The following is a 24,893-nucleotide window of genomic DNA, read 5'->3' as shown; positions in this document are numbered from 1 at the left end:
CTGGGGGCCCAGGGTGAGCACAGCCACTCAGTTCCAGCTGGGCGAGGGTTGCCGCCTCCTACACGTGGACACCACATTTCCTCCGGAGCCTTCCAAGGACTCCCCTGGCAGGTTTTTCTCTACTCGATGTTTTCAGTCCACAGTTGCTGGGCGTTGGTTTTGTTTTGTTTGTGTTTGTGTTTTGTCCGTGACCCTGGCCAGGGGGGGAGGGGCCTGACAGTGACAGATGGGATGCACCCCACCATTTGGGTCCATTAGCCAAGCTATCAGGTTTACTAATAGGAGAGAGATGTCAGCTCCTAATTGAATTCATCTAGAGACATTACGGGGCTGGAGCTGCCGGGAGGGCTGCAGGCCCCCGTGGCATTGTTCCATGGTTAAATATTCAAGCCAAGCGAATGCACAGAGTCGTTATGGGTGTAATTACGGTGTCTCGGGCCATCGCCAGCCCTCCATCAGGGCAGGGGGTTTGAAAGCCTCGTGTAGCTCACAGAGCATCACTGTTCTGGGCCTCAGCTGGCAAGGCTGCAAACACATGAGGGAGGGAAGCCACCGTGGGTCCAGCCCCGAGGGGCTCTCCCTGCATCTCCGAGCTCTTGGACGGTCCGACCTGTGGTGCAGCTTCCCCCGGGCCCCTCAGAGAGCTGAGCTCACTGCCCTGGGCCTGCGCCCTGCAGGGAGCGAGCGACGGGAGCTCCTCCGAAGGCAGCACAGTGGATGGCCTGGACCCTGAGGAGATCCTGAAGAAGATCCCTGAGCTGGCGGAGGACCTTGAAGAACCGGATGACTGCTTCACAGAAGGTAAAGGGGCGGCCACAGGCCTCCTCACACTGACGTTAATTAGGACCAGGATCCAGTTCAACACTCGTCCGGGCTCCTGTGTATGCAGGCCTGGGGTCCACAGGAGACAGGGGCTCCTGCTGCCTCTCTCCCGGGCTCGAGGGACCAGCCTCGGACACAAATGCCACAAATCGTGGCAGCCTAGGGGCGGGATCTGCATCTCACGCCACATCAGGCAGGGCCCAGGGGTGCTGTGCCCTCCCTGTCCCCCTTGAAAGCCCTTCACTCAGTTGTAAGTTAGGCCTCCTGAGGCTGAAAGGAAAAGAGGGGTCACTACCATAACCGCCCTTGATTTGGGACACAGAGAGCCAGAGGAGGGCAGGGACTCCGGGGCCTTCAATTTTCTGTGTCAAGTCTGAAGGCAGAGACTGCATCTTCCTTTTCTTTTCCTCAGTGTCTACAACAATGAGGCGTATGATGTTCTCAGTAGACATTTGTGCAATAAATAAATAAACGCATCATGAAATTGTGGCCTCAATAATAACATTAAAATGTTTAATTGTTTTTTACAGAGAGAGGAAGGGAGAGGGAGAGAGAGAAACATCGATGTGAGAGAGAAACATCAATTGGTTGCCTCTCGTATGCACCCTGACCAGGGATTGAACCCACAACCTGGGCATGTGCCCTGACTGGGAATCGAACCGGCGACCTTTTGGTGCATGGGAAGATGCTCCAACAACTGAGCCACACCAGCCAGGACAAAAACATTAAATTTGTTTAAAAAAGAAAACACTTCCCGTTTCCAGTTCCATGACCCTGGGCTGGGCTGGACCCAAGCCCCATCCCAGCCATGTGGTGGCCCCTCAGTTCAGCAGAGGCTCAGGGCACAGCTCCTCAGACACCACCAGGTCCAGGCCGCAAGGCTTGCAGGCTTCCAGAGATAGGCGGGCATGAGCACAGGGACCACAGAGGTCATCTGTGGGAAGGAAGGAGTGGGGAGGAGATGAGAGTGGGCAAGACCAATGGTGGAGAGGAACACCTGGGGGCAGGATTGAGACGCTCCTTGTGAGGGACCCCACTTCTCTCATATCTCAGGAAAGAAATATTTTCCAAAGGGGTGGCAGGTGGGTTTCGCCGCAGAGTGGTCTCCCTGCGGGGCTGGAGCAAAAATGCTCCTCCTTTCGCAGCGAGACATCACTCACCATCCATCACCTACCATCCGTCACCTGTCCCCACAGGCTGCATGCGTCGTTGTCCCTGCTGCAAAGTGGATACCGCCAAGTTCCCATGGACCGTGGGCTGGCAACTGCGCAAGACCTGCTATCGCATCGTGGAGCACAGCTGGTTTGAGAGCTTCATCATCTTCATGATCCTGCTCAGCAGCGGGGCTCTGGTAAGGGAAGGCGGCACCCCTGTCCCGGTGCCTCCACATGGGGTCTCCATGACCCCAAAGCCCTGGAGCTGCATCAGCGGGTTCCCTTGACCCCTGGGATGCAGGTCCCCAATGTGTGGCTGGAAGGAGAGCTGCAGCCGAGCAGGGGGGCTCCTCTGGGCAGCAGGGCATTGTGGGTGCTGGAGGTGCCCATGCCCTGGCCTGCTAAACCTGGCCGCAGGTATTTCAAGCAGTGAGTGTGTGCATCCCACTTTATAGATGGGGAAACTGACACTCAAAGGGCTTAAGGGACCTGTCCAAGGTTACCCAGCTTGTCAGTAGCAAAACCTAACTTTGCCCCCATTTGATCCCAAAGCCCCCGGCGGGCACTTTCTGGCCCCCAAGCACACTGACCCTCTCTGAAGGCCCACTACAAACAGGATCACCCTTCCTGGTCTTATCAAGCCACTTGTGAATATAGCTCACAGCAACTCATGACAACAGCACTTCTCAAACTCTGATCACCTGGGGAGCTTGTCCAAGTGCAGTTGCTGGTTCTATAGATATGGGCTGGGGCCTGAGAATCTGCATTTCCAGAAAGTTCCTGGCTGAGGCAGAGGCTGCTGGTCCACACTTTGAATAACAAAGCCTTGCAGGAAAAGAAATTCTGAGTTAGGGGACACTTCCTAAGCCCCTTGCTGAGTCCCCGGCTTTATGGGACAGGGAAGGATGCTTCTTTCAGTGCAGTGGCTTAGTGTCACTACACAGTCTCCACTCATCTTCCCAATGGACCAAGGTAGATGTCAACACAGCCCAACTGTCTGAATTTCATGGATGAGGCGGTCACAGCCCAAAGGCATGAAGGGACCCATCTGGGCTCCCAACTAGTCAGTGAAACGGAGGATGGAACCCCACTCTCCTGGCTCCCAGCTCCAAGTGTCTGATACGCCTCGAAAACAATCTCCTGGACGTCTGGGCACGCACTTCAATGGCAGGTTTCCCAGGAGGGGTCCCCAAACTGCTCCGGGGGTGGCCTGAGCCTCTGGAGGAGCAAAGGCTGCGGGGAAGGCCTGATCGGAGGGTGAGAGGCCAGTGAGGCTGGGATGGCGCTGAGCAGGGGAGCAGAGGGAGCACAGGGCTTCCCGGAGCGGGGCTGGAGAGGGCGCCGCAGCGCCTGCAGGTGCCCACTGTCCCTGCGCAGGGCGCTGATTGTCCACCTGGAATTGCAGTCTCAGCCCAGGGCTGGGTACCGAGGCCCCATCTCAGGGTAAAAGGAGGCTGGGCGGTGCCACCTACCTGACCCTTCCCTCGGTCCTGCCCTCCCTGAGGGGAGTAATCACCACATTTGCTGTTGACTGGGTGCGGCCCTCATTCCCTCGCTGGCTCTCAAGTCTTCGCCATGGGCCTTCTCTCCAGCTTTCTCTGCTCCACTCTCCCTCCCTCCCTCCCTCTCTCTACCCCGCTTCTCCACAAGTTCCCCATCCCCAGCAGGGAGCTCAGATCCTGCCTCAGCAGCAATCCACTCACCTCCCGTCTCCTTCCCCAAGGGACTGAACAGGCTGGCACCAAATTTAGTCTTCCTTATGCTTTTACTTTGAGTACTTTGGAAAAAATAACAAGAGTTTTCATCTGACAAAGTAAAGTGCAAAAAAAAAACCCAAAAAAACCCCACTTGGAAATTATGGGGAAAACGCAAAGAAAAAATATCACCCATTTTCCTATCACTCAAAGAGAATCTCACTTCAAAAACATTCGGTGCACTTCCTTCCCATCTGCCCTATGCATGTAACACACACATTACAAAACTGAAACCACGACCAGGCATTGTGATTTCTTCACTCAGTCTTCTCAGTAAGTAGCTCCTCCTGTCTCTTGTAGTGGTGGCCGTGTAGACCATTCCAGTCTAAGGGGGAGCCTGGGAGAGAAGCAAGAGAGAACAGGGAAAGGAGCCAGGAAAAGACACGGGTTTTGATATGGTCCGTCCTCAGGCCGATCCCACTGGCGCCCTAAAGCTTAAAGGGAGCCACAGAGCTGTCCCGCCTTGAGGCCTTTTTAAACCTCATAAGGTGGAGGCAGTTTCCTTCAGCCCAGGGACATCCAGGAAAGGGGGACGTTAGGAGCTCGGAGCAGCCAAGGGTCACAGCAGGCGGGGGATGGGCGCACTGGCCCCTCTAACAGGATCTGGGTGGGGCACCAGGTGGGGCACCAGGACGTATAGTGTCCTCAGGATAAGTGTTTGAAGGCAGAGTTGCTAAGTTTCTATAGCCTTTGAGACATGTTACCAAATCAGCCTTCTGAAAGACTGTACTGGCTTTCGCTCCCCAGGGGCCATGGAGCAGAGGAGCTGGCCCCTTCCCCACGGCCACACCAGCCCTGGGGCTCCCTGCGCCTTTTTACCTTCACAAATCTGATCAAAGAAAAATGGCATCTTCTCTTCATGTCCATTTCCTTGATCACCAGTGAGCTCCAACATTCTCTTTCACGGGTTTGTTTGGCGATTCTTACCTTCCTTTCTGTGAACTGCCAGGAACATCCTTTTGATGCTTTTATTTTTAAACCAAGTCCCAGTAAGCATCCCTTTGCTTCACTTTCAAAACCCAGTTGGAGAAGGTTTCCTTTCTCACTTGCATTCAGCTCCCCTGCAAAGTACGAGCAGGACCACACGTACTGTTTGCTCAGAAAGGCTGGTTTGTATCTCTCAGCATCTCCTCCACTACCCCACCTCCCCAGAGCAGAGAAAACAAGCTGGTTACCAGAACCCTCCCAGGGGCTGAGGGCAGGCCTGGCAGGTCCTTCCCCTCACTGGGCCCCAGCACTATGAGTCCAGGCAGCCTGCCATTCTGTTCCCTTCCTCCCAGGCCTTTGAAGACTATTACCTGGACCAGAAGCCCACGGTGAAGGCCTTGCTGGAATACACCGACAGAGTGTTCACATTTATCTTTGTGTTCGAGATGCTGCTCAAGTGGGTGGCCTATGGCTTCAAAAACTACTTCACCAACGCCTGGTGCTGCCTGGACTTCCTCATTGTGAACGTGAGTAGCTCAGCGGGCGAACGTGTGGTGTGGGGGCCTCACCTCTGACTGGTGGCTGCTGTTGCCCAAGAAAATCCGGAGGCCTGGCCCTCAAGGGCCACGCCAAAGAAAAGTCTTGAGCACGTGGCAAGGGGTCTGAGAATGGCCCTGCACACCTGTGAATGGTAAGATCCAGGCAGGACAGGATTTTGCCACAACAGTGACCCTCAGGTGAGTCCTCAGTTCCTAGGCCTCCATCCAGAATGGCCACTTACTGTCCTCGGCAGTTTACATCTAAAACAAGGTGGCACATGAGGCTCTCAAAGGTCTTATGACCCTGCATCCATTGACAGGGCTTCTGGATTCAGGGAGCTGAGGAATGCGCAGCCCAGAGAACCGGCCCACCTGCCAGCTCGGTCCTCAGCCCTGGCTGCGCTCTAGAATCACCTGGGCAGCTCTTAAAAGTACAATGAACAAGCACTGCTATTCCCAAAGATTCAGATATCTCAGATCCTGGGGTACAGGGTTGGGGGATGGGGGGTTCAGGCATCCGTATTCTATAAAACTTCTGGATATGTCCAATGTGTAGCCAGGATTGAGAACCGCTGAGCTAACACCATTAACTTCTCCCCAGGGGCACTAAAAAAAAGAGAGGGTCCCTTTGGAGACGTGGTGAGCTGATGCTCATATGTCAGACTCACACTTACCTGTGGCCACTAACCCCAAGAGCTAGACGTGATCTCTCTCTTGTCTTAACCACTACAGTCTTCCATCTCTGGCCAGGCCTTTGCCCTCTTGGCCTTGCAAGATGGCTTCTTGTGTTATTTGTTCACCGGTGCACAGATGAGGGTCCTTGTGGGCAGGGGAGACACGTGTTGTGTTCGTCTCTGCCTCCCCCACTTCAACAGCCACCAGCACCAAGGTCTGCACATCAGAGGTGTCAGGAAATGCGTCTGTATTTGGTGCTTGCCTCCTGAAGCTGGATGGGCTCCAGTACAGAACGTTCTGTCCACCCCCTCTGTTGACAGGTCCTCCCCAGCAGCTCTGAGCACTCAAGTCTCTTCTTTCTTGATACCAATGTGCTAGCAGCATCAGGCCACTGTACCGTAGCGATTAGCTGTAAGGCCTGAAATCTGAGTCACAGGTGATAATTCTGGGCATAAAATAAGTACTCATAGAAGAATGTAAAATGTTTTATTCTGGCTACCCACCCTGTTAGGGGCAGTCATCCCAACCTATGTAGGTCTCACTAGCTTCAGTCTTGATAGCTTTAAATGTGATCATCTGGCCATCCGTCCTTCTTTCCACCCTTCCTTCCATCTATCCAACCATTCACCCTCCCTTTCCCTTCCTTCCAAACATCCATTCACCTTAACTCTTCCATTTATCTTCTCTGTCAGCTCCCTCCTTCCAACCTTCCATCCATCCATTCTCAAAATCCCTTTCTTCTTCCCTTCTGCCCTCCATCCATCCTGACCTTCCGTTCATCCATCTCACCACTGGTCCTTAGGCCTTCTGTCTTCCTATATTTTAATTCATTATTCTATCCATCTATTCAATCATCTACCCTTCCTTTTACTCATTCAAGCACATCTCATCCCATCACCCTTCTTTCCATCCAGTCTTCTATCTTTCTATCCTTTCTTCCACGCACCTGTCCATTTCCTCCCATCCATCCATCCATCCATCCATTCATCCATCCATCCAGTCAACCTTCCATCTGTTCCTAATCTCTTTATGCATCTATTCTATCTACCTTTTCATCCATCCATCATTCATTTACCCAGGCCTCATCCTTCTTCCATCCATCCATCCCGTCCATCTACTACTCCATATTTTTTTCTTGCCTTTTTTGCTTGCTTTCTTCCCTCCTTCCCTTCGACCATCTATACCATTCATCTTTGTACCCTTTAGCCCATTTTTTATACACCCATCCTCAACTTTCCATCCAGCTATTCTTCTTTCTTTCCTTCTTCCATCCACCCCAACATGCTTCTATCTTTCCTTCAATTCATCAAATGTTTATTTATAACTACTGAATATAGGATTGACTCATGAAGTGCTCTGGGATATATAGAAGCCAATAAATTAAAACTCTGTATCTCCAGGAGTTTATGCTTCAATATTCCAGCAGATAAGACACACAGGGAGAGATAAACATATTAAAGGGAGTATGTGGTGAGCACTGCTGGAAATAATTAGCATTTAGGGACACAGAGACATTAACTTGCTTGCACTGGAAGGGGGGGGGGTGTTAGGCAGGCTTCATATAAGAAGGGGCATTAGGTATAGGGCTTAAAATGAGCAGGAGCACCGAGGTGCAAAGATAACTGGGGGGGGGGGGTTGCAATCTTAGTTAAAAGGTGACCCTGAGCAAAGACACAGGCACAGGTGCATTTAGGGACCAATTTGATTTGGGTAGAATATATGGGTGAAATATGACTGGAAAACTAGGCTTAGGCTGTGTCATACAGCCTAAGGAGTATGGAGCTTATGCTAAGGGTGCTTATCTTAAGCACCAGTGAAGGATGGGAATGGGAGATATATGATCGTAACTGGATTTGCAGTGGAGAAAGGGTGGGATGGATGCAGTACTGGAGCCTGGAGACCAGTTGGGAGGCTAAGTAGCCTGAGCGGTGGGAATGGAGCTGGGCTTGGGTAGAGGGCTTTGACGGAGAGGCCCCAGCCCCTGGTTGCCCCAGCTGCAGATCTGCACATGAGCCGACCTTCCTCGGGTGCTGAGCGAAAGACTAAACAGGGTCCGGCATGGAGCTGGCCTCAGACCTCCCTGTTCTGTCACCATGCAGTTGGGTGCCACCTGCTGGTGTATGGAGCCTTGCACAGGTGAAGGAAGGGGGTCCTTTCCATTCTAGTTCTTTACCCTGGTGGAATATGCCACCCATTCCGAGAATAAGCATCTTTGGAGGCTCTAGCACCCACATATAGATCCCTCCCCTTCTGAAGTCCCGGTGTCCGTCCCCACCTAGCTGCCAGGGTAAGCTAAGCCTGAATTCGGCCCACCAGTCGTGCTACAGTGGGGTCTCCTAGGACTGATGCACAGACTCCAGCAAGCTCAATCCTATGCGTATGGTATCTCCCCGGCACCTTCAGAGTTCCTGAATGGTGTGGCCTTTTTTCCATGTCAGTTTCTGTCCTGTGCAACCCTTTGAGAAACTAACAGACCAACAGGGACTCTGAACTCGGCCGTTACGTCTCAGCTGTCTATCAAGGCTGGATTTCGTGGACCCATGCCAGTCACTCTGACTGAAGAACAGGCCTGTGGGGCCTTGGAATCCTCTTAGTCTGGCTCTCTTATCTTACAAAGGGTGAAAGAACAACCTGGACTGGCAAAGCACTGACCCAAGGTCAAAAAGAAATCAGGGGTCGAGAGGAAACTAGACCTTACCCAGACAGGACACTGTGAGCCTTGTTTTTCTGAGCAAGTACAATTGAGACTAACTTTGTATTCCTCAAAGTAAACTTTTGCATAACCCTCAGGAAGGGACATCATCTCTCCAAATCTCTGAAAGTCAATCAAAGTTTCAAGGATGTTGGGGCCCCGGGTGACGCCCCAGAAGGGAATGGAGACGTGGGTTTAATACACTGAGAGCCTGGCCACCTATGTACCAGGAGCTGGCAATGTGGGAGGCTGGGTTTTTCTTTCTCAGGGCTTAAGATAAGTGATGAATGAAGACTTTAATAAAAGGAAAGGGACTGAACTCTCTAGAATTCTCATCGGAATCCAGAGTAAGGCTGGAGCCAGGGCGATGGCTTAGAGTAGGGCGGGAGGGATTTCCTGTCTCCTTCCACCAGGAGCGCCCCTCTGGAATCCTAGAGTGATGCTTCTGCTCTCTGCCTGCACTCAGATCTCACTGACGACCCTCATAGCGAAGATCCTGCAGTACTCTGACATGTCATCCATCAAAGCCCTGCGGACCCTCCGCGCCCTGCGGCCACTGCGGGCTCTGTCTCGATTTGAAGGCATGCGGGTAAGGCCTTTCTCCACAGCGCTTTGGTCTGCAACACTTAGTATCGCTTCCCCCTTTACGCCCTCCACACCACTCACCCTGAGCTCCAGGCCCCAACCCCACAGGTCAGCTCAGGGTCCTCGCTTCTGCTTGGACACTGGCGGTGCTGGGGAGTCCTGACTCTCCCAGTTCCCCTTCAGGTCCCTCTGTGAGCCCCTCTTCCCTTCTCACGTCAAACATCACATCTGCCAGGACTCAGACCTCACTTCTACCCTTAGTGATCCTCCTTAATGGCTCCATAAGCATCCCTTACCTCAACCTCCCCACTCTGCCAAGATGTCCTCATTGCCCAGACTTCGGAGCATCCCAAGTTCTTCATCTTTCCATGACAACTGAGCCTTTCCCCTGATACTCCGTTCAAAAGTAGTGGCATTAGCAGCTCAGCTTCTCAGCCACCACCCACTAGAATACATCTTCTCTCCAACCTACGGCAGTCATAAGGGTCGAATGGATTTTTCCTTTCATCCATGCCTTTCCTCACGTCTCTATCAGCACCCACCTTGCCCTCACTGCCTTCCTCAGGGTGGAATGCTCACAAGCCTGGCCCTTGCTTTATGGGGGGACGAGGGGCTGCGAATTTCCCCCTCCCCTTCCTCATAATTACAATAGTCTCCTGGTACAGATGTGAGGTTTTGCTTTCTTCCTCCATCATCAACTCAAGGAAGACATCAGATCTTCAAATACAAAAGTGGATTTTTAAAATTAACTTGTACCTTTACAAACACTAGGAACTTATGACTGAAGTAGCTTGATATTTATTTTATTTTATCTCCAGGTTGCTAATTTACAAATAGGCAAATTTGTGAATATGTAATTAGGTTGCCATTGATTCTTAACCAAGGCATACTATACACCATTGTCATGTGTTGTAAGTATGTTTCTAGAAATCTGTAGATGCTAGCACAACACATACCCTCACATCCCTAAATGAGCATATGTGTACTTGTATATTCACCCACCTCCTCAGTCTTGAGCGAAGACCCTGAAAGCTGCCCTGAATGAAGTTTAGAGAAGGTCAAACCCACCTTCAGCCGCCCAGTGTCCCTCAGTCTTCTGAGTCTGAATCATTGCACTAATTCACCCACTTTTCTTGCTTCCAAAGGCCACTGGCTCGTGAAGCAGCCTGAGTGAGTATAGAAAGAAGTTGGATCCAGCAGAGAGGGTGGGGCATTGGCGGGGTTCCAGGTCCTTTTGCATTTCCCCCCAGGTGGTGGTAGACGCCCTGGTGGGTGCCATCCCGTCCATCATGAACGTCCTCTTCGTCTGCCTCATCTTCTGGCTCATCTTCAGCATCATGGGCATGAACTTCTTTTCAGGGACATTTGGGCGGTGCATCAACACCACCAACAAAGACTTTTCTCTTGTGCCTTTGACTATCGTGAATAACAAATCTGAATGTAGACTTCAAAACTACACCGGCAACTTCTTTTGGGTCAACATGAAGGTCAACTTTGATAATGTTGCCATGGGTTACCTCGCACTTCTGCAGGTGGTGAGTCCTGACATCAACCATGACTCTTCCTTGGGCTGCTCTTTTACATGGAGGGACTGGGATCTTTCAGAAGATGCTATGGAGGGGCTAGCACTCAGTTTACACTGAGGTCATTCCCTGTTCCTACAGGCTACACCGTAAGGCTAGAGGAGAGGGCCTTACCAGTGAGTGTGATCTCCCAGTGGTGCAATTAGACCAATGTGAGCTAATAGGCTAGAATAAAGGGATGAGCCTGCCATGGAATTGTATCAGGTAATGAGTTAGAATTCACTACTTGTACAAAATAGACATAGTATAGCCACATGTTCAATCTCCTGCAAATTATCCCCTAGAGGGTAATAAATTATGTTCCAGGTCTCTTGTAGTGATAGATAATGCTGGTGATGATGACACTCAACCACATTCATACTTCCATCCATCCATCCATCCATCCATCCATCCATCCATCCATCCATCCTTAATACCTTACCTTCAGCCACTTGTGCATTCAGTACGCTACCCATTCAAGTGTCAATGGAATTGCTTACACATTTGTCATGCAGTTACCCACGAGTTCCTGCATTCCACCATTTGTTCATGTATGCATCTGACAAACAACCCCTGAGTAGCTAGGGTGTGCCAGGCACTGTGCTCTGCCCTGGGAGATACAGAGACATATCAGAACTGGCTCCAGGGGGACCAGTGCTCACTGAGAAAAACAAAGAAGTGAATCAAAACAGAGCCCGGTGTAGATGCATGCGCAGGGACCGATGCGCCTCTGCTCCCTGTTCCCAGGCAACCTTTAAAGGCTGGATGGACATCATGTACGCGGCTGTCGATGCTCGAGGGGTGAGTCTCAGCCCACTGCCTTCCCCCCCACGTGCCCCCTCACATCAGTCTGTTTGAACTGGAGTGAGGAAGGTGGCCTTGGTGCCAGAAGAGGCGACCACCCCACAGCCTGGCCCCGGCCCTCTCCTGTCTAGGCCGACCCAGCCTGCTCCCCTTCGGTGCACAGTCCTCGGGCTTCCGGCGCTCTTCCTTTGCCCCAGGAAAGTGCTAGTTAAAGAACCGTGTGTGAGGGCGCTCCCTGGCAGCAGTGGGAGCAGGGGGGGAGAAAGATGCTGTTGAGGAAAGGCCCGTCCCCACTGTGGCAGACACCCCGGTGCCCTGCCCCATCCCCTCAACCCACCTCTGAGTTCCCTCGCCTCCTGTGCTTCTGATTCTCAGGCCTGACTTCTTCAGGGCTCAGGGCTTGCTCAGCAGCGCCTCCCCCAAGGGTGAGGGATTTAATGTCCCCAGGGGGAACCCTCACAGATAAGTCATGGCCCTCTGTAGATAAACGCTCCAGCTTCCCCTTCCCTTGGAGGTCAAGTCCTGAGGTGTGTTCTACACGGTTCCTTAGGGGACCCCACAGGCTGGAGCGCCGGTCGCCCACAGCGATGGCCTTCTTCCCCACGCCCCCTTCTTTGCTGCCCCCCATTCCTGCTTCCCCTCCCTCCCTCCTGCCTCCTGGATCGCCTCCCAGATGACCCCTGCGCCCAGGCCCTTGTCTCAGGGCTGGCTTTGGGGTGGGCACGAGCTCAGGCACCGCCTCTCCCCGCGCCCCGCCGCCTGTCACAGGTGAACATGCAGCCCAAGTGGGAGAACAACGTGTACATGTACTTGTACTTCGTGGTCTTCATCATCTTCGGCGGCTTCTTCACACTCAACCTCTTCGTTGGGGTCATCATTGACAACTTCAATCAACAGAAAAAAAAGATAAGTGGGGCTCAGGTGCTTATATTCCTGTGGCCCGGCCTCGTGACTAAAGCCAGCCCTCCCCACAGCCCTTCGCCCCTGCCCGGGGACCCAGTTTTGACCCTTAACACCAGCCCCGGCCTTTGCCCCCGGGCTGCGGCCCTCACCTCTGTTTGCTGCTCAAGGAGCGGCATTTCTCTGCATCAGCATTGCCCCCCAACCTCGCCTGGGGTCCCCATCTTCTCTCCCAGGGTGCCATGGCCCTCCTAGCTGGGACCAGGTGTGTTGGGTGTGTCCCAGGTGGCCCCTTGGGGATCAAGAGGGAAAGAAAGGGCTCCAGCACTCGCCGCCTCTGTCTGGAGCCTGGCATCCAGGGCTCTGAGTCTGGGTGCCTCGGGAAGGCCGGAGCCCAGCGTTGGCGGAATCCCGACCTTCCTCAGGATGGGGAGGAAGACCCTCGCCTACATGGATGCTGACGCCAGTGAACAGGAGCCCAATCCCAGACAACCTCTCTTACTTTTATCAAATGTATAAAAGTTATTCATGCTATTCTTTCATCTAAGACCCTCCATGCCCCTGAGGTAGAGAGAGCACCACTTTAGATTTGTGCAAACCTAGATCCAGGGCAAAGAGGGGTCCCACGGAGAAATCATAGCACAGCTCTGAGAGCTCAGCATTGCTCTGGGCATCTCACAAACCTGGGTTTACATTCCCAGCTCAACCACCTGCCGGGTGGCTGACCCTGGCAATTTTTTAAACTTCTCCGAGCCTCCGTGTTCTCATCTTTTCAATGAGGTTAATGATACCTACTTGCATGATTTGAGCGAGAGGTAAATACAATTCTGTACAAAATGCACCTTTCTCAGGGCTGAGCACACAGTGGCCACTAGAGGGAAAGTGTTACTGTTATAAATTAGAATATCTATTTAGTGGGGCAGGCATCCTACCTGTAGGAAGTCCTTGGCCAGGGTTCTGGAGATGAGAAAGGGCAAAACAGGTCTGTGGGAGCCCTAGAGGGACTCAGCGAGGCAGCTGTGAAGCGCTAACCAATGTCATCAGTGCCCTGAGGAAGTGGCAATCATCCACGCAATGCTGTCCTTACAGCTGAGAAACCCTAGGGCCTGACATGGAGATGCCATGTTAGGGAATAGAGTGAGATAAGCCAGTGATCAAGCTGGGGCAAGAAACTATATTTGCTGACTCCTTGCCCAGACTTCTCAGTGTAGCCAACCCTCTGTCCCTGTCCCCACAGATATGTTCCTCCTAGAAAGTCCTCTGTGTCCACAACTTTTCTGAAATCTCCTCTCAAATCCCACAGATCTCAGCCCCTTTCCCCAGCATTTGTGGTGACTAATTTATACAAGCATGCTATTGAAATGGGGGGCTATAAATTACGTCATAAAGTGAGAGGTGAGGGACTGGATGAAGGAGAGCCAAAGGGTCCCTAAAGAAGACCAGCATCCAACTGTAAGGAAGGAAGGCGTCTTTGGGGCTGGAGTTTTCAGCACTGTAACAGCAGAGAGCCGCGCAACTGGCAGGGCCTTCAGAGAGCCCATCAAGGGTTCTCCAAGGACCTTTGGATAAAGCGACAACTCTCCAGGAAGGGGTTGAGGAGCTGGGTCGCAGGGTCTTTGTTCCAGAAGGCCTTGAGGGAAGCTCTTGCCCCTGGCTAGGAGTATGGTTCTAAAAACCAATGGATTTGACTAGAACGAGCAGGCTAGATTCAAGGCTCAGATTTGAACCAACTCATACCTTCTCCTTCGGTCCTATTCCCAAGCCCTCCCCACCTTCATCCATGCAGCATCTCTGGGTTCCTGGAGGTGAGAAACAGGCTCTGCTCCAGAGACCCAGGCAGTGAGTGAAGCTGGGGCTCAGTCCCATTAGCTCTGTCACTGATTGTGGCATGTGGGCAGGACGCCTCTTGACCCTGGCCTTGGCATGTCCTTCTGCAGAAAGGGAGAGAGTTGAGATCTCTTTCCCCTCCAGCATGGCTTTGGCATCCCTGGGAGCTCCTGTTGCTTTAATAACAGTGATGTGTGTTATCTTCTCCTGCACTTAGGGGGCCAGGACATCTTCATGACAGAGGAGCAGAAGAAATACTACAATGCCATGAAGAAGCTGGGCTCCAAGAAGCCCCAGAAGCCCATCCCCCGGCCCCTGGTGAGCCCCCAAGCTTCCCTCTAGCAGAGCGTGAATCCAACCTGAGAGCCTATGCCTGTGCTGGGTAGGGGCTTGGGCAGTGCCCTCTGTGGAGGAGGAGATTTGGGTTGAGTTTAGGGGTGTGGGTAATGAGCATTCTCTGGTCCAAGGAATGAGAAGTCTTAAAAGAAGCAACTCTGGTCTTACGGAGTGAACGTAATCTCTACAGTTACTCCAGATAGAACTGTTTATGGAAGTACTGAGCTCCCCAACAGGTTTAGGGTTCAAGTACAGGATTGAGAGCAGATTAGGCTAAGTGATAGTAGAGCTGGTTAGAGCCCTGAGATGAAACACTGTGTGATTATGCATTATGATCTAGGTTGCAACGAGTCTCTAGCCTTACCCTACATTTCACCCCATGCCTACAGCTAGACAGAGAGGAAGTGGCCAACCTCTTACCCCAGATCCTGAGTTGGTGAAGATCATGGTCAGATGGCACAATAGGAACCCCAAATTATCCCATTCTAGTGTTTAAATATTGACCAAAACTTAGGGCCATCCTCCACTTTCATTCCTTTACTCGCAAAGGCTCTAAGAGACCTGCCCTTTTATGCTCCTGTTAAATGCAGCACCCAAACCACACACGGTTTCTATCATCTAAGTTCTTCTCAGGCCTCTGTCAGAAGATGGAAGGCATCAGCCTTCTGGCTGGCCCCTGATGGAAGTGGAGGAACAGGTTTGGGAGTGGGGATGTCACCATGTTGGAAACACGGCTGAATCTCTTCAAAGAGTTTCTGAGCCATCTACTCCAGTGAACAGAATTGGCATCTTGTCCCTTTATATAGCCTTCCTGTGGTTAAGATCTTTCTGTGGTTAAGATGCAACATTTATGAAGAAAACTACAGGCACTGCCCATAGCAAAATCCCATTAGCTTTCCCCACACAAAGGCAGAGCTTCTGGACCTTCAACAAAGAGACAGGCCTTTCCCTGAATGAATTAGAAAGATATACATTAGAATTTCTAAATCAAGACAATGGGATTTGCATAAATTACTAAAATATTCATGAGCACAGAGTCTTAAAAACATTTATAGAAGGGAGAAAGTGTTAGGAGCTTTGACAGACTTTACTTGGAAGCAGTGGTCATAAATTTCTACTATTCTCAGTTCTGATAAGTGTTACAATGGGAGGTGATAGGATGTCAGACCTCTGTAGAGAAAGAAGTTTCCTCCCAAATCCCCATACAATCAAGATAACTGGGCTTGGGTGAGCCTGAGGGTAAGTCCTTAAAGTTCATTGACTATCCCTCTGTCAACCAGTCCAATGGGCAGGAACAGGCTCAAAATTAAAATATATAGGTGAAAGGCCAAGCCCAGGCAATCAGAGTGAAGTCAGGGGCTACAGGAGGAGGGTTCTCAGACTTGCTGAGAAAGAAGCAGTTGAGTCCATTCTGGCCTTTACTGATGGCTGGACTGATATTGACTCCACATTTGAACCAGGCACTAAGGAGTTCTATGCTAGGGACAACCCTTGGCAAAATCGTGATAGTTTCTGGAACTTTCCTCTACAAACTACTCAATTTATCTATAACATCTCAGCTTCTCCCCTCTCATCAGCCAATCTCAGGGGCCACCATAGCTTCCTCCTCTGAAGTAGGACAATTTCCCTGGGACTGGGTGGGCTGAATTTCAAAAAGGAACCATGGAGAGAACACTATCTTAATACAAAGGAAGGAACCTAATGTTGGAATTCCAGGCACTACAATAGGAGTGCAACTTGATGGTTGGGCAGGAAGACCTGCAATGAAATCATCGTGTTTCCTAATTAAGCCACAGCCAAGATCCTCCAAAGTTGGCACTGGAAGGAGGTTCTTCACATGGATAAAGGAAGCGAGACCATAGCCAACTGTGTTCCTGAGATTCACCGTCCCTTAGGATGGGGTAGGGTATCACTAAACTATAAATACTATACTAGCTTTAGTGGAGGAGCATGGCTCTCTCTTTATTATTCTGGTCCAAGAATGGCAAACACTCTTCCCTTCATTCCCCTCAGCATAACTGAGGCAAGGCTAGAACATTCAAGCAAGATTTTGAAGTCTTAGGGATGCTGCAGGGCCCAAGCAGAGCCTGCATATCGCTACCCTCCAGGGCCCACAGGCCTTGGCCCATCCCAGCTCCTGGCTGACATCCATATGGCAGGCAACTTCTTGGCATCCATCACCCAGTGGCACAAGCCTGATCACCTGTCCTCCTTAAAGTCCAAAGAAAAAGAGAAATTCCCTCTGCTATATATGACCCACCTTCCCAGGTCCAGCTTCCTTTTCACCAGTTTATTGGCACTAGAATGCTCACCTTCTTCTTTTAGGAGTCCCAGCAGGTCAAGCTGGTCAGATAAGCAGAGCATTGGCACAGAAGTTCTGCCCCACAGTTGCATGGCCAACCTGGATGACATGGGCACCTCCAACACATACACATACATACCATGTATCTCCTCTTGTGAAGCCTGGGTTCTAAACCTTATGCTTCATCCATAACAAAGACTAAGACTTCCACAAGACTGAGAAATTGTATTCTATAACATTCTTTACTATAGAAATCACTAAAAGCAGGTTTCACATACTCCACTTTATAGGAAAATAATAGGCTCTATAATGTCACATCATCAGTCACCCACTTCATCTCTGACAGCACTGAGGATTGCACAGGTGTGATCACTGCCCACAGGCTAAGCCAAGAGCAGCCAGCAAGCTGCTGCATTCCCCAGCCTCTGCATATAAAGGGCAAACTCAATACCTGGAACTTAGCAATGTTGCCTGTTCTGTTAATTCAGAGTCATGTGGCCATGCATTGGCTCTGTTTTTTTCACCATTTTCAGTGATGAAATGGAAGCTATTACTGGCTCAGCAATACCCTTCCCACTCCAGAAAAGATGTGAGCCAGCCGTTATGCCAGGACCAGGCCCACTTGGGTCAGATTCTTTGCTCTAACCCCATAGAGTAGCAATTCATCCCCACCATAAAGCAGAAAGTAGGAACCAGCCTCTGTCACAACCGTTCTCCCTTCGGCTTACTTTGCAGCTCCTAGGAGCATCCTGGTGAGACTCCTAACCACTTTCTCTCTTCTTCCCTCACAGCTATTCTTGAAGAGCCTTGAACATAGTACACATTTATTAAGTGTCTGTTGTAAAGAATTAAATTGAATCAAACCCTAGTGGGATGGCTTTATAGTTTTATTCAAGGTGTGGGTAACAGCTGTCTTTTCTGTCATTCATTCATTCATTCATTCATTCATTCATTCATTCATCTATTTATTGAGGATCTATTGTGTGCCAAGTATTATGCAGATGCTGGGGAGAGAGCAGTAAGCAAGATAGACAAAGTTCCTGCCCTCAAGATTATAGTCCAGTGACTCAGAAAAATAATTAGCAAAAGCCACACACATGTTGATTCACAGGCTTGAGAGATTGCCAAGGGAGAAATGATGGGGTGAAAAGCAAAGGGCATCTAGGACTGAGCCTTTAGGAACTCTCACATCTAAAGGTTGGGTAAAGAAGACTCAAAAAAAGAATAGCCGGGTAGTGAAGACAAGAACCCGGAGAATAAGGCATGATGAGAGCCACAAGAGGAGAGTTTCAAGGTGGAGGGGTTGGTAAGCAATGCCAACAAGTGTCCTCGGAGTTAGTGTCATGGAGGTCACTGGTGATCCTAGCATAACCATTTCAGTGGCAGGATGCAGACAAAAGCTATGTTGGAGTGGACTGAGGAGGGAATGGGAAACAGTAGTTGCACCCAACTCTTTCAAGAAAGTTTCCTGTGAACATAGAGAGAGAGTAGGGTGGTAGCTGGGGAAGATGTGAGTTTCAGGAAGATTTTTCTCTAAATTAGGAAAAACTGGGTCATTAGATAGGTAAGGAACCAAGACATAATAGCGAAGAGTAGCCAAGTGTAGCCAAGAGTCTCACTCATCAGTAATGAAGCAGAGGGACCAAGAGGTTGGTAAATGGCAGCAGTGAGGAGGAGGTGAAGGTGGGCTAGCTAGATGACACAAGCTTCAAGGTGGAAGGACTTTACAAGACACGGGAGGAGCAAAGGTCTGGATGAGCGTGGGGAACAAGAAGGATCTCAGGCCTGCCTCCTAGCCCTGGAGATGGGGTGGGGGAAAATAAGCAGCCACTAAGTAAGAGGAGATGTTTGAAGGTCAAGACAGGTGAGCTTCACAGAGCTCAGGAGAAGGTCAGGAGTGGAAAATGGAGTTTAGATCAAGGAGTCCCAGAACTGTATGACGTTAACAGCATAGGAAAGACTACAGTGCCATACTAGGAGCTTTCTTAAAACACCATAAAAACAGCCAAATATAGATGATCTCTTTGTTATCTAGGACATTCTGCCTCTTTCCAAGAACAACCAACCAAGACCTGACCCCATGCTTTATACCTGCATTTGCTTAGACAGCTGCACAGCCCCCAGGGTAAAGAGAACATTTGCAGGAAGAAGTTGCACCATCACAGTAACTTTACCTTGAATCAAGTTCTTGAACTCTTGCTATATGCAAGGTACTACAGGAGCACAAAGTTAACTAAGACAAGGCCCCTATATTTAAAAGCTCATTGTCTAGTAGAGCAGATGAGAAGCATACATAAAATGCTACAACTCAAGACTGACCATAAAGGATGTAGGAACCCAAAGAAGGCGGGGAGCAATGTGGTGTGATATGATTAAGGAAAACTCCCAGGAGGAAGTGGGGCTTAAGAGAGATGGATCACTCAACACTGTTGGGATTTAGGTGGCCAAGAGACAGGGTGGAAGGGCATTGTAAATGGAGGGAGAAGCATGGCCAAGAGCAAAGCCCTAGTGACGTCATGGGACCAAAAGAGGCGATGAGGACTTGAATTGAGGCAATAAGGTAAAGTCAACTAAGAGTGATATTTTGGACAGGGCTTGGCTTCTGTTTGGACATGGAGTGTGAGGGAGACAAAGAGACAGACTAAAAATCCACCTATGGAGAACACTGACTCTCCAGATGCCTGGTTTATGTTGGCCAAAAGGCCCTGATGTACCATCTCTTGTTTTCTCAGAACAAGTACCAGGGCTTTGTCTTTGACATCGTGACCAGACAGACTTTCGACATCACCATCATGGTCCTCATCTGCCTCAACATGATCACCATGATGGTGGAGACGGATGATCAGAGTGAGGAAAAGACAAAAATCCTTAACAAAATCAACCAGTTCTTTGTGGTCGTCTTCACGGGCGAGTGTGTCATGAAGATGTTCGCCTTGAGGCAATACTTTTTCACCAATGGCTGGAATGTGTTTGACTTCATCGTCGTGGTCCTCTCCATTGGGAGTAAGTGGGCATCAAATGTGGTGGGGAAGCCCAGCCTCTGCTTGGGGTTGTTTTGGTTGTTCTTTCAAAACCAAGGGGACAACTAACAAACTTTTTAAACACATTATACATTAGAGGAGCCCAGTGTGTGCTGCCTTCCAAGCGCACCAGATTTAAAATGCCCCTGGGCCTCTCAGTCAAATGGAGAGGTTCCACTGGCATTCTCCATGCTGTCATGAAGTGTCTTCAGGCACCTGCACAGCCATTGCCAGAACTTTGGGGGCTTATAGGAACAATTGCTCCTCCAGAGAACCTAAGATGATGGAGTTTCCAGTGGGCCTTATTTTTATGATCTTCAAATCAGAGAGTGGGTGGTGTGATGTGAAGTGAGTCATAAAATACTCTTTGGAAAAGGAGGTGGGTTGCCAACTGAGTGAGGGAAGTCTGAGAGGAGATTGTTCAAAGGAGATTCTTAAGTGAAGACTCTGGAATTAAATCTCTATATAACTCTCCACTTTAGGAATATGAGTGATAGAAAAGTCAAGGGATCAATGCCAAGAGATCAATGCTATTATGGTCTAGTCTGGGTGTTGTTGAATGACAGGCCCAGTATTTTTGGGCCAAAATTGTTCAGAGAAAATGAGCAGAGTCAGAGGCTAAAGTGGAGAATGGAGCCACCATAATTGAGTGCTTGCTGAGTTCTGAGCATTGGGCTAGGCTCTGTGAATCTTCACAGTAGCCCTGTGAAAGGGGTGTTATAATTCTTTTTTTTTAAATCCTCAGCTGAGGATATTTTTTCCATTGCTTTTAGAGAGAGTGGAAGGGAAAGAGAGAGAGAGAGAGAAAGAAAGAGAGAGAGAGATAAATGTGAGAAAGACACGTTGATTGGTTGCCTCCCACATGGTCCCCAGACCAGGGATCGAACCTGCAACTGTGGTATGTGTCCTAGGCTGGAACTGAACCCAAGACCCTTCTGTCTGCAGGCCAACACTCTAACCACTTAGCCACACCATCCAGGGCTTCTTCTTATTTTATACATTTAAATTTGAGCCTCAGAGATTCAGAAAGTTATGCAAAACTATAGTTTGTAAAGGGTAGAGCTGAATTTAGACCAGGCTAATGTTCTAATGAACTAGCAGTCTCCCACCAACAACCAAGAGACTGTCCCTGGCCTTCGTGGGATTTAGCCGAAGTTTGGCCCTATAAAAGCCAAATCTCAGCACACCAGCTCTACTTTGCATTATAAATACATCCTGACCGGCTATAGCATGACCTGCTTACTTTTCATACCAGGGCATAACTGTAGATTTAATTTCCCATTGATTTCCATCAAAAGCTAATGGCATCTGAATACAACTTGGCAGCACTTAATCAATCTCCCTACTCTGGTGCTGAAATACACCCTTGGGTTGTGTTTAGTTGTTTGGTGGGAAGGGGAGGGTAATGTACTTTTGTTTTTAGTTTTGTTTCATTTTCTTGTTCTGCTGGGTTTTGTGGGAGGTTTGGTTTGCTAGTTTGTCTTCCAAAGTGACAGACTCTAAAGCCCATTTTGATTTTATATTAGAGAAGGGAGCTTATTTGTAGAAATAAAATATACTTAAAGTACTCAATCCTACAATGTGGAAACCTTAATTACCAGTTCCTATGACCTACACAGCAACATGTCACTGTGAAGAAATCACTGAGAGAGACAGCTAGAAACAAATGAAAGGTTCCACCTGCCCATCCTTCTGTTCCCCTCCTTTTTTCTCTTGTATTGAGAATCTAAATGTTGTAAGTATGAACACTTGTGGTAGATGTAGACCAGTTGGCTGGCAGAATCTAAGGAGATTATATAGACACATCATGTACCCCCACACTATGGAAAAATGTCCCAGTTAAAGTGGACTTTAGGAAGGGGGCTTTCATTAAGACTTTATAATCCAAAATTATAATTATTTTCCAAGTCTTCTCCCATCTCCCTCCTCCTTCCAACACAATACTGTGACTACCCGTGTTCCTGTGATAAAAGGCAACTAGGGAAAGAGGTCAAGGGAACCCTGGCAAGGAGAAAGAGCTACCACACTCCTCACCATTTGGCCTAAGAGGTTTTGCATCATGTCTTACCTAAAGGCCTTGCTTAATCTCAGGTAGTCCCAATAGGTCCCACAGTTCCCCAAAACCAAGCTTTACAAATCTTCACGATAGATACCAGATGGAGAGACACGTGCATTCTTCATCTTTCCAACCTTGTTCATAGTTGGGGTGGGGGGCTATAACTGACCTTAAACATGCCCATCTCCTGACCCTGCCAGAGAGTTTAAACAGCTGGAAATGAAAGAAACAAATAAAAGCCATTATGCAGACAGCTGGTCATTCAAAGCCATTCTGCTTTAGCTGTCAGCAAGTTGCCAAATTCCTCAGGCCCCCTTATAATTAATACCAGGCTCTGTACAATTATCCACAGGACCTTGTGCCAGGAACTTAGTCAATTTTCACAGTAGGAGATAGGGAGATGAATCACAGGGGGTCGTGGCCTTCACAGAGCACAGGACCAGGATGGAGGACAAGGCATGACCCAAAGGCTGAATTCTCCTGAAAGAGCAGGGTCTGTGTCGTAGACAGGAGCAGACCAAGGACTGTATGCATGTTTAGTATGGTGCAATCACTCTCAGCCAACTACGCTGCAGAAGACAGGGTTTTGACCATGGAGGTTGACTAAGAAGATACTCTGGGTGGAAGGAAAGAGAAGAACATGGTAGGAAGGGTGAGACTTACTTGAAAGAGAGAGGATGCATGCAGTTAACACTTACTGAGCCCCTACTGCATGCCAACCACTGTGCCAGGCTTGGAGGGCCCACAGTCTTTGAATACAGATGCTCACGTGGAGGTTCATCTGGAGCCGAGATGAGGGAGTGTGATCACAGCCAACCGTCTCAGGCTCATGGTTGGGAGTACTAATCAGATCATTTCCTCTCTCTTTTTAAGGTCTTGTGTTTTCTGCGATTCTCTCATCACTTGGTAATTACTTCTCCCCAACGCTCCTCCGAGTCATCCGCCTGGCCCGCATCGGCCGCATCCTCAGGCTGATCCGAGCAGCCAAGGGGATCCGCACGCTGCTCTTCGCCCTCATGATGTCCCTGCCCGCCCTCTTCAACATCGGGCTGCTGCTCTTCCTTGTCATGTTCATCTACTCCATCTTTGGCATGGCCAGCTTCCCCCATGTCAAGTGGGAGGCTGGCATCGACGACATGTTCAACTTCCAGACCTTCGCCAACAGCATGCTGTGCCTCTTCCAGATCACCACGTCGGCTGGCTGGGATGGTCTCCTCAGCCCCATCCTCAACACGGGGCCCCCCTACTGCGACCCCAACCTGCCCAACAGCAATGGCTCCCGGGGGAACTGCGGGAGCCCAGCCGTGGGCATCCTCTTCTTCACCACCTACATCATCATCTCCTTCCTCATCGTGGTCAACATGTACATCGCAGTGATCCTGGAGAACTTCAATGTGGCCACGGAGGAAAGCACCGAGCCCCTGAGCGAGGACGACTTTGACATGTTCTATGAGATCTGGGAGAAGTTCGACCCGGAGGCCACCCAGTTTATAACCTTTTCTGCCCTCTCAGACTTTGCAGACACCCTCTCTGGCCCCTTGCGAATCCCAAAACCCAATCGCAATATATTAATCCGGATGGACCTTCCCTTGGTCCCTGGAGATAAAATCCACTGTTTGGACATCCTTTTTGCCTTCACCAAGAATGTTCTGGGAGAATCTGGGGAGTTGGATTCTCTGAAGGCAAATATGGAGGAGAAATTTATGGCAACTAATCTTTCAAAATCATCTTATGAACCAATAGCTACCACCCTCCGGTGGAAGCAAGAAGACATTTCAGCCACTATCATTCAAAAGGCCTATCGGAGCTATGTGTTCCACCGCTCCAAGACTATCTTCAGTCCCCCAGTTGTGCCCAGGGCTGAGGAGGAGGCTGTGTCACCCCCAGATGAAGGCTTTGTTGCATTCATGAAAAATGAGAATTGTGTGCTCCCAGACAAATCCGAAACAGCATCTGCCATATCTTTCCCACCATCCTATGACAGTGTCACTAGAGGTCTTAGTGATCAAATCAACATGAGCACATCTAGCTCAGTACAAAATGTAGATGAAACTACCAGTAAGGAAGCCACTACCCCTGTACCCTAGTAAGGACACTCCACCATGGACATGTCCAGTTCTGATATGTCCTTCTACTCTGTGATAACTCTTTCCCACTAGAGGTGGCGCCCAGCTACCACCTCACCATGCATGCCACTGGTCACAATGTCAGAACTGGGCAAGGAATGCAGTTGGTACCCACCTTTGGAGAAGCCTCTGTTCACCAACAAAAGTCAGAAGCCAGGAGCATCTCCACTGGGACTTCCCTTTTGAATTTCAAAATCAGATTATGGGTTCTTTTACTTTCCAGAAACTGTCCCTGGACAGTTTTGATTGCCACCAGAGCTTCCACTTATTGAGACAAACTTCTCAGGACCAGAACTTCCAAAGATCTATGGCAAGGATGTTGCTGAAGGTCCAAGGTAGTCCTCTGTGAAACACCATGTAGAGATTGCCAATGCTATTTAGGATTTTGCATGACTGCATGTTGAGAGCTGCAGACATCTGTTCCAGCCCAAGGTAACACCTGTGGTCTATGTCATGAAAGGCCTTTGAGATAGCCATTAAAATTAATATTTTTAAAGGTATGTCAAGATCGATGTTATATCTTAAAGCATCATTTTTTAAAAGTATGTGATATTGATGTGTCATAAATCACTTCTTCACTTCCAGGGTTTCTGATATTCTACAATTTGAGTTTGAGGCTCAGGTGGGAGGAGGGGAGTAGGAGCACTGTCCTGGGAGCTTGTCCTAATTCTGACTCCTCCGTTGATGATTGCCTGGCTGACCTGGGCCAACCTCTTTTACCTCTGAACTTCGGTTTCTCCACTTGTAAAATTGGTGGGAAGGGGGACAGCATGGATACTCTCTACAGCCCTTGCATTTCATGTAAATGCAGT

At 49.6% G+C, this 24,893-nt stretch overlaps 1 protein-coding gene across 1 annotated transcript in view; it reads left to right on the top strand.

The window, feature by feature from the left end:
* The window catches only part of SCN10A (sodium voltage-gated channel alpha subunit 10), a gene marked incomplete at its 5' end in the record, with an annotated part of 68,670 nt that extends 44,058 nt beyond the window's left edge, over window positions 1-24,612 (top strand). Inside the window, 10 exons of the mRNA XM_081159304.1 lie at window positions 678-801; window positions 2,019-2,173; window positions 5,011-5,184; window positions 9,030-9,152; window positions 10,399-10,683; window positions 11,458-11,511; window positions 12,283-12,424; window positions 14,459-14,559; window positions 19,612-19,882; window positions 22,829-24,612. Of these exons, the coding sequence (XP_081015430.1) occupies window positions 678-801; window positions 2,019-2,173; window positions 5,011-5,184; window positions 9,030-9,152; window positions 10,399-10,683; window positions 11,458-11,511; window positions 12,283-12,424; window positions 14,459-14,559; window positions 19,612-19,882; window positions 22,829-24,042 (2,643 nt within the window). The 3' untranslated portion in view covers window positions 24,043-24,612. The remainder of the gene's footprint in view (window positions 1-677; window positions 802-2,018; window positions 2,174-5,010; window positions 5,185-9,029; window positions 9,153-10,398; window positions 10,684-11,457; window positions 11,512-12,282; window positions 12,425-14,458; window positions 14,560-19,611; window positions 19,883-22,828) is intronic.
* Between the last annotated feature and the right edge of the window lie 281 nt (window positions 24,613-24,893).

The sequence above is a fragment of the Miniopterus schreibersii genome (assembly GCF_964146895.1).
Source record: "Miniopterus schreibersii genome assembly, chromosome: 15".
In the NCBI taxonomy this organism is placed as follows: Eukaryota; Metazoa; Chordata; class Mammalia; order Chiroptera; family Miniopteridae; genus Miniopterus; species Miniopterus schreibersii.
The sequence above is the reverse complement of the archived record's forward strand: the minus strand, read 5'-3'. Positions and strand labels throughout refer to the sequence as shown.